At 39.0% G+C, this 9879-nt stretch overlaps 1 protein-coding gene across 1 annotated transcript; it reads right to left on the reverse strand.

The window, feature by feature from the left end:
- Positions 1–1655: 1655 nt before the first annotated feature.
- LOC120279528 (homogentisate geranylgeranyltransferase-like) lies at positions 1656–3950 on the reverse strand. The gene is made up of 12 exons (XM_039286453.1): positions 3728–3950; positions 3565–3648; positions 3385–3459; positions 3231–3314; positions 3045–3134; positions 2839–2940; positions 2665–2760; positions 2506–2577; positions 2339–2434; positions 2160–2264; positions 1930–1994; positions 1656–1812 (listed from the first exon to the last, which is right to left on the reverse strand). Exons 1-11 carry the CDS (start codon positions 3914–3916, stop codon positions 1953–1955), a joined length of 1035 nt encoding a protein of 344 aa, XP_039142387.1. The 5' UTR covers positions 3917–3950; the 3' UTR covers positions 1656–1812; positions 1930–1952.
- Positions 3951–9879: the final 5929 nt, after the last annotated feature.

Below are 9879 nucleotides of genomic sequence, written 5' to 3' on the forward strand. Positions count from 1 at the left end.
GGTTGTTCTTGGTTCTTTAGAGGGCTCTGTTATATAGCGATCAAAATCAAATCTAACATGAGGATCAATTCTATTAACCCTAGTTAGACTTCTGTTTTGTATCATCCCTGGTGCTTTGATATTCCTCTTTCCTTTTGGCCTACTTATTGTAATATCTCCTTAGACTTGGATTCCTTACTTGTTTCTGATCTTTGTTCCAATGGGGAGTGGGATTTTCAGAAACTTGGTTTGATATTTAGGGATTGCCTGGATTGCTTTGTCTCTAAAATGGGTTCTATTGATGATGATAATAACAATCACTGGATCTGGTCTTCTAAGCCCCTGGACTGCAGTCTCTCTGCCACTGTTTATCGGTACTTGAATTCCTCTAAGTGTTGGACTGACACTTGGTACTGGTTGGAAGTTTCTTTGGGATTTGCGTGTGGCTCCTCATGTCAAACATTTTCTGTGGCTTACTTTCAAAGGCAGGGTTAGTACTACTGATTACCTACACTCCATTAACTTGGTCCCTAGGAGTCTATGTTTCATGTGCAATTTTGAGAATGAAATCAATTGAGCATCTCTTATCCTCATGTCGTTTGGCTCAGGAAGTTTTGGAGCCTTATCTGCAATAAGATTAGTGTTTCAATTTGTTTTACTGATGGGTTTTGTTCTGGGGATTGGCTTACTTGTGCTACTTTTCCTCCATTTGTTAAAGCTGTTATTCATCCTCGGCTTGGTACATTTGGAAGAACAGATGCGACAAGGTGTTCAGAAATTTCTCCATCTCCAGTCAGATTATTATTTCCAGGGCTATTGCTCATGCCAAGGACTTTTCTTGTGTACATGTTGATAAGCTGGGAATGAGGCTTATTCTCAACAATTTCACTTTGAGTGATGGTCCTTTCCTCTTCATTGCTAGTTTCTGGAATGAGGTGTTTGAGGTAGGTGGTTCTGGTTTCTTCTGTGTCTCTGCTAACTATGTTGTTTTGTTGGCAGGTGTGTGTCTTTTTCTAGCCTCGAGTGCAGCGGATGCTAATCTGATGGCGATCATCCTAGCCTTGCAGTCCATGGTGGATATTGGCATCCTGATCAAGCATATCTTCCTCACGACCCCTGCCTCTTGTAAATCCATTTCGTTAGCTCACGCTGCTGATCGACATCTTCAACCTAGGATTTCCAGCATCAATCTCCTTCTTCATAGTGCGGGATGGCCATGCATGCATGTCATACCCAAGTCTTGGGCCTCCCTTGCTTTAAAGCGTGCATCCTTTGCTACCAATTTGCACATGCTTTCTTTGTTTTTTCAGGGCTGGGAGCTACCTCATTGGATTATGATAGCCTTTCGCAATGTTGGTTTTTTGTTTTAATCGTTTGTATTCTTTTTTATGCTGCTTGTCTGTTGTTTCTTTTGTTTTTCGGTTTGTAATTCTGAACTCTTTGTAATTTTTTCCCTATATTAATAAAATCAGCTCTAAGAGCTCTTCCAAAAAAATAAATAAATAAATAAAATAAAATAAAAAAATAAAATTGGGGAATTAACTCAAAAAAAAAAATTACTCCCCTCACATATCATAATAAAACCAGAATCAAAGTAAAAGCGCATTTGACATTAACTTTGTGCATGTATTTTTGCCCACTTATGTTTGTCACCCTTCTTAAAAAAAACCCTCCAATGTTAACTCTTAATTGACTTCAATATTCATGAAAAAGATAAAGAAATAAAATTACATTATTACAATATCACCACATACACCCATTTCTTCAATACATGCAGCCTACTTGATTCAACTACTAAATTTTCATCTTCATTAGCTTCAAGACTTTCAATTCCTGAAAATACCAAAAAGATAAGAATGCAGAGAAGTTACTACAAAAGTTTTCAAGAAGAAATGAGTACATTTGTTTTTTTTTTTTTTTTTCAAATTAAATATCAATACATCATCTTGCCTGAAATTTCTTCCTTGAATGATTCATTGTACAAAAGGGATTAGGAAGTATTCAGCATAAAATAACTGCAAATTCAGTGCCCAGAATCAGAAATCACATTAAATATGCAGCTAATTTCATAGTTTTTGTTTTTCAAATTTGGCAAAGATTAAAAGTTTAAATCTAAGTCTTCTATTCAATAATCATCAATCATCAGTGAAAGAAAAACATTTGAACTTGAATTTACTCACCTTCCAAATTAACATATAGAACGATGTTATCGATGACTTCTTCTTGAGATCAAGAGAGCAAGCATTGAACCAAAGAACAGAGGCTAGTAATCCATGACCAATTACCTTCACCCGAAGAAAAAAAATCAATATCGATTGTCATACAAATTTATAAATTAGAATTTTCAGTGATCACATACCGTAACGAACTTCTTGTACATGTTCGAAGAAGAAGCCCCTACAAACATCGCTGCCAGGTATGCCGTCAATAACAATTTAATACAAAGCCAAAACACCTACATTGATATGATTTCAAATTTCAAATTTAGCCAATAAGAATTAAGAAGTGCATTATCAATTCACCCACTCTTTCTTGGCCTAAGCGAACAGTGAAGGACTGAATGCCGAAATCTCTGTCCCCATCGATGTCGGGAATATCCTACTAATCACTAAATTAGTCCATGATGACAATGAAAAATGGTAACAAAGAATATTTTAATTTGATTTTGAGAGAGCAGAGTGTTGCCTTGAACAATGCAATAACCACGGAGAAGAAACACATGAATGCAGTGGCAAATAACACCGATTTTGTTAACACTACCGGCTTTCCTAGCACATACCTCTGTTGAGCAAAGTTCATTAGATTAAAAAAATACGGACATCTAGTGCAAAACCAAATGAAAGGAAACATGGTAAATACCTGCATATGCAGAAAAAAGGCTATTTGTACTAAGATAGCTCTAACACATAAGATGCATGATGCAGCAAGGAATGCATATCTTTTCCATCGAAGAAATGGAAGCTGAAAAATAAAACAAAAGGAAAACAAATCAATTCAAAATATATAAAAAAAGCCCATTTTATTAAGAATGATATCATAACTCAGCAGTAGCGAAAGAATCTGACATCAATAGAATACACACTTCCGAGCAAAAAACTGATGCAAAGTGCAAAAAGAACTGGTGGTGACCGAGACTTCCATCCTATAGCAAAGCTCTGCAAAGACAGGACAAATGAAGCATCCACATAAATTTTCACATAATGTATATACGATTTGTCAAAGCTTCTTACTAATTTAAGCAATAACATTACCAAGATTCCACAAGCCACTACAATCAATACTCCTTTACTCATAGAAAATTCCCCGGAAGCAAGCGGGAGATTAGGTTTGTTTATCTGCTTAAAAAACTCTAATCAAATAACGGTATTCAAGAATTGAAACATCCACACATCCATTCATTCAAACCTTATCAATCTCAACATCGAAAATCTGATTTAATCCCACAACATAGATGTTCATAAGAAGAGCTGGAACCAAAGCCTGGATTAAACAATCAAAACAACAGAAGAATGTTAAGAATTGAGAGTAATTAATTTCTGTTTCAAAGCATGAGAAATTTTCCATCTTCTTGTTCAAATCACTCACCTTAATCAATCCAATTAAGAATGTCAGAGAAAAATCAGCAACACTCTCTAATGGGAGAAGAGACACTGATGTTATGCCTACAATCTAAATAATTCAAAACATTCAGTCCATTAAGAACACAATAAAAAACCTTTAAAAACTCAGAAAACTTGTCAAAACTCACAGTTCCAAGGATGGTGTGTGGCCTAATAAAAAGATAAAAAGCATTGAGCTTTTTAGAAAGAGAAATCCAAAGCTTCTTTGAATCATTAGCATTGGATTCAGATTCATGAGCATGCTCAAAAGCAGCAGAAACACAACAACTTCTCAGAGTTCTTGCCCTCTTTTTATGCTTCAATTTATTCACAACCATTGAGAATTTCCCAAACTTGTTCCCCAATTCCCACTTGCCAAACAGTCTATCAACAATATTAACTTCATATAAGATCAAAACAAAGATTAAAAAAGCACAAATTTTGACAAAGCACTTGCCTTTTCTCATTGAATCCCCTTCTGAAACTTGGAATCACAAAGCCTGTAATCAAACAACAATGAATCTTCAACAGATGAGAAAAAATTTATAGAAAAAACATGTTGTTTGGATTGAATAAAAAGGAGAAGAATTCTTGCCTGATGATTTGAAGGAGAGATTTGCTTGCATTGATTCCATCTTCATCATCTTCATTAGATGAAGAAGAAGAGAAGATGATAAATGTCCGAATTTGAGAGCATTTGATTCTTAGGAAAAAGAAAAGAAGAATTTTTTTTTTTTTTTGGGGTTTAAATGTGCACTAGAGAGCACATAGAAAGAACTTTGACGTTTTGTTTTTGCACACTGCATGTCGTGTAGGCATGACATCTGTCATTAATGCCTCGTGATTCGTGCACATCTTGATTTGGAAATGTGACCTGAATTCTGGACCCATTTAGATGACAAGATTGGAAAACTGTTGTTTTTGGGGGAAAGAGCTCGAGAGTCGATTTTATTGATAAGAAAAAGTTTTACAAAGTTTAAGGATTACAAACCCAAAAATAAAAAGAACAGTGCAAAAATGAAAAACAGCTGAAAAAGCAAAAACTAGAAATAAAAACCATTTACAGAGAATGTTTTCATGACCCATCTAGGCGGTGTCTCGCCGGAATGAAAGAGGCGAGAGAGTGATTGTTGCTGCTAGAAGAGGCCAGAGCGAGTCGGGCAAGTTCCAATCGGTGGGATATCAACAAGAGAAGGATTATCCGCAATTTGAAGGAGATGAGAGATTTCGAGATAGAGTCGAGCAAGCCTCCAAGTAGTAGGGGAGCGACCATCATGCAAGGCAATGGAAATGCGAGGATGCAGTGGAGAATAAATCTAAAATCCAAATGTCATCTAATAGCCGAACGAATGCACTGGACCAAAAGCAAGAATGCTCAGGCTTTCAAAATGAGATCGCCAAGAAAGAAACAGACTACCGCAAAAGCGAAATAATATAATTATGATTTGAAACAAAAAAACCCAACTTACCAATCAAGGTGCTGGCATTCCATCCGTGAGCAAAGAAGAGAAATAATCCACTGCTGTTGGAGAAATTGTTAAGAAGAAGCTTGCGACCCAAAAGAGAAGAGTTCTCCTGCATAAAGTCTTTAACATGGGAGACAGCTAATAGAGCAATGTTAGAGAAATTGGGACTGAGGTTATTGAAAATGGCATCACAACGAGCTTTCCATAAATACCAAATACAAGCAGCAATAACAGATATAGCAAAAGTAGAGAGATTATAATCAACAATCCAGCAACCAGAAGAAATAGTATCAGGGAAAGAGAATGAAATGCCCAAATTATTGGAAACAATATGCCAGACCAGCTGAGCACAACGACAATCAAGAAATAAGTGATCAATAGATTCATTCTCAACATTGCAGAAAACACATAAGGTCCTAGGGCCAATATTGATACTATTAAGGAAATCAGTAGTAGAGATTTTACCATGCAGCATAAGCCAAATAAAATGCTTGACTCTAGGAGCAACATGAAGCTTCCACAGTTTTTTCCAGCCAGACCAATCCAGATGCAAAGTAGGGTTATGATTTAAATGGTTATAAATAGCAGAAGATATTTTAACATTAGAAGTATGAGGAAACCAAACCCAGTAATTGCTACCATCAAAATCATAAGCACAAATACAAGGAACCAAAGAGCCTAAAAGATCACCAAACAGAAAATTAAGTTGGTCATGGTTCCACTGATTTAAACTCAGAAGATCAGGCAAACTAATGGAGTTAAGATCTGCGTTAATATTCAGAAAAGTAGGCTTGAACGCAATGGGGATATCAAAAAGCCAAGGATCAAATAAGAAGGAAGTTTGATTAGGATTAAAGGATTTTAACCAGAAGTTATGTTTGAGAAACTTAGCAGTGCGGCAAATACCTCTGAAAATCCAAGAGCACTTAGCAGGGATAGGATCAGTCCAAAAATTTAAACTACCATACTTCATACGAGCAATGTTAACCCAAAAGATATTTTCTGAGTTAAGAAATTTAAAAACATTCTTGGCCATAAGAGAAGTTTTAACATAATCAAGGTTTCGATGACCCAAGCCCCCCTCAGATTTTTTATCAGTAACGCAACTCCAATTCACAGCATGGATGCCCTTTCCATTGCCCCCTTTAAACCAAAAGAAATCCCTGACCAACTTGGTTATTTCCTGAAGAACAGATTCCGGAATAGGATAAGCAGAGAGATAATAAGTAGGGATTGAGAGAATGGAAGAATTTAAAAGGATTGATTTAGCTGCAGAAGAAAGCTTATAGGTTTTCCAGCGAGTGCACAAATTTTTGATCTTACCAATCATTGGTTTAAAGGATAATGCACTGAGAGGTTTTGGAGAAATAAGGATGCCCAAGTAAGTAAAGGGGAATTGTGCCTTAGAGAAACCAGTGATAGAACAAACACTATGGGCCACCCTATTATTAAACCAAGAGGGGAAATAAATATGAGTTTTAGCAAGGTTCGGGCATTGGCCTGTCAATTTAGAATAGATTGATAGACAAAAATTTATGTTACGGGCAACAGATCTAGAGGCCTTAGATATAAGGATAATGTCATCAGCAAACAATAAATGATTGAAGTTATGAGGCAGATGGCAATCAAAACCAGGGATCAAATTGGTTTGCAAAGCCCTATTCATAATGGCTGAAAAATTTTGGGCAGCCAAGATGAACAAATAAGAGGATAAGGGATCGCCCTGACGTATACCCCTAGAAGAGGAGAACCAAGGAGTGGGTATGCCATTAACAAGGATAGAGAAAGAGGAAGATAAAAGAATAGCACTGAATCCGTGAAATCCATTGATCGTGGAATTGCATTTTGGTCAAGGTTGCAAGAATTGCACTCCATTTCATAGTATCATAGGCTTTCTCAATATCTAATTTGATAAGCATCCTAGGGGGGCTAATGTGGCCGAACTCAAGAGAGTGAACAACTTCTCGAATCTGCAATAGCATTATCGAAGCCCCTCTTTTCAGAATGAAACCAGCTTTGCTCTCTACCTACAAGCGTGGGGAGAACATGCTTGATTCTATTCGAAAGAAGCTTTCGATAAAATCTTATAATGCATATTACGAGAGCGAGATGGGGACGGTAATCGTAAAACCGACCGAGGATTAGGGTTTTTTGGGGACAAGAGTGATATAAGTTCTACCCCGGGAGGAAGGGAGATGAGAATTTTTGAAAAAATATTTAATAGCATCAACTAAATAATCACCAATGTCATTCCAAAAACCTATAAAACTCAAGATTAAAACCAACTGGACTGTGAGATTTACCAAAGAGGCGATCAAGAAGAGCAAGAAAAATTTCTTCCCTAGTAACCTCCCTGACAAGAAGCTGACTCACATCAGGAGGAACAAGAGGAAGATCATCGAGGCGGAGACATGAAGAATATCATTGAAATTATCATAATTAATAGAACTAGAATCGCACCGGAGATTAGAGTAGAAAGTCACGAAAGCGTACTCAATGCTGGAGTGACTGGAATAAATGTTACCAGAGGAGTCCATAACTTGAGCAATGAAATTTTGGTGAGCATGGATACGGGCAGAATTGTGAAAAAAATGTGTATTTTTATCTCCGTCACAAATCCACAAGAGGCGCGCACGCTGAGCCCACTTCTAATTTAGAGATATCAGATTCAGTCTGAAGAAGAGCGGTCTCTAAAGAATTAACACCAGTATTCTTCCAAAAGGTAAGCTTGAATCGTGTCATGACAACCTGTAAAGTCCAACCAGTAGTTTTCAAACCTGAACAAGTACCGTCTAGGAGTATCAAGCAAGGAAATCGATAAGACAAGAGGTGAATGATCTGAAAAACTACGGGACAGATGAGAAAGAGAATAGTTTTTAAAACGGGAAATCCAAAGTAAGTTAACGATGCAACGATCAAGACGAGCCCAACGACGAGCAAGGCCACGTTGATTATTACACCACGTATAGGGGGAGCCTGAAAAGTTAAGATCAAAAAGATTATTAGTATCAACAAAATCCCGAAAATAGTTAGCTTTACTCGAGTAGTAATGAAAACGACCCCCTTTATGCTCAGTCGGGAACAAAATAGAGTTGAAATCCCCGATAATAAGCCAAGGATATTGAAGAAGAGAGATTTTAGAGAGCTCATTCCACACTGCACGTTGAGAAGAAACGCGACTAGAATTGTACACAACAGAGATAATAATGCTAGAAAAGAAGTTAGAAGATATCACCAGATGAAGGACGCGTTTGGAGAAGGCAAGAGGAGACACTAACCCTAAGCATTTCTTCCAGCAAACAACAATACCTCCAGAAAAACCCTCAGCAAGAATGGAAGCCCAATCCCAAGATTTGGAGAGTTTAGAACTGAACTTACCAACACGCTCAAAGTTAGCTCTGGTTTCCACTAAACAGAGAATAGCAATATCTTTTTGACGAATAAGACGAAGGGTGCGGGCAAGGGTTTCCCGGGAAGAGAGACCTCTACAGTTCCAACAGCAAATCTTTTTAGCACTCATCATAAACAAAGTAGATTTTAAAGAAGAAACTCCCTGAAAAAGGATACAAATTAGGAACAGATTCATGCAGGACTGGAATCACCCAGTTCCAACCTTCCCTTCTTCTGGGGATCCACATCAAGGAGAGAACCTTTTCTAATAAGAGTACCACGCCGGGCTTCCTCCTGGTACTGGTCCAGAGTCATGAGATCGTCAGGCTCATCTTCTTCAGACATCGGGGCATCCGATTCATCTGAAGCATCAGAATCGGAATCGCTATCTTCCTCCATAGAACCGTTTTCAAGGGCAGCAGAGACCCGATCAACAAGGTTAGAATGATCAGGATTAGGGTTTGTCAAAGAAGAAGAAGGGTCCTCGGTAATAGAAGTCAAAAGGACAGGAGGAGGGGAACGATGCCTACGGCTCGTCTGTCCATTTGTCTTGGGATTGGGTTGTGTAGGTTGAGTGGGAGGAGGGATGGTCTCCAACAGTACATGAGAAGGGACTTGAAAAGACGTTTCAGTGAGCTTAGTGGAGTCCCTAAGGACATTGGAATGGAGCGAGACCGAGTTCCCAGGTTCCAAAGGAAAAGCAACGGGAGGAGCAGCCCCAACAGCAAAGTCAGAGTGAATAGAGGGCGGCAGACCCGGGGAATCGTGCGGCGATGCGGGAGAGCGACGCCACCACTAGCGCCCCCGAGCCCTCCACGAAGCTCGCCAGCTGCTCTCGGATGACCGCCGTCGCTCGCGTCGGCCGCCGATCCCGCAACCGAGCTCGAGTGCGAACACCGCCATCGCGAGAACGGGAAAGGCCACGCCTGCAGAGACGAAAGCAACCACGGTCCGAAATCCGATTCAGGTTCAGGGATAGAGGAGGACAACGGGTCATTGATCTCACTAGGAGTAGGGAAGAGGACAGCATCACTTGCACCGGTTCCGACAGCCAAGGGAGACGGCCCCTCGCTTAACCTCCTTCCTCAGCCATGCGAGGGTCGATAGACATTAGCCTTCCTGCTATTGGGTCGCGGTGCAAGAATTAGACCCATGCCCTATCACTCCACAAGAATAACGTAATGTTGGAAGACGTTCATACAAGACAACGATGAATACCCGATGAAAGTCATCTCCAAGCCAGAAGCCCTTGCAAAGCGGTTTAGAAAGATCGAGCTCGATGCAGATCCTGGCATACTTAGTACGGGTTAGAGAAAGAGTAAGCTCATCAATTTTCAGAAGATTACCCAATTGACCAGAAATGGTTTCTAAAAGTATCTCCACCCGTAACTCAGATGGGAAGATTATGAAGTTGGATCCAAATTGCACTCGTAGGTGAGCTTAGC

This window comes from Dioscorea cayenensis, chromosome 16 (genome assembly GCF_009730915.1).
Source record: "Dioscorea cayenensis subsp. rotundata cultivar TDr96_F1 chromosome 16, TDr96_F1_v2_PseudoChromosome.rev07_lg8_w22 25.fasta, whole genome shotgun sequence".
Classification (NCBI taxonomy): domain Eukaryota; kingdom Viridiplantae; phylum Streptophyta; class Magnoliopsida; order Dioscoreales; family Dioscoreaceae; genus Dioscorea; species Dioscorea cayenensis.

What these genes read in the sequence shown, in the direction of transcription:
- LOC120279528 (XM_039286453.1), bottom strand. Translation starts at nt 3,916, where the DNA reads ATGGTTGTGAATAAATTGAAGCATAAAAAGAGGGCAAGAACTCTGAGA. An exon ending in TCGATGTTGAGATTGATAAG is followed by an intron (nt 3,315 to 3,384) that starts GTTTGAATGAAT and finishes TTTTTTAAGCAG; the next exon opens with ATAAACAAACCTAATCTCCC. An exon ending in TCTATATGTTAATTTGGAAG is followed by an intron (nt 1,995 to 2,159) that starts GTGAGTAAATTC and finishes CTGAATTTGCAG; the next exon opens with TTATTTTATGCTGAATACTT.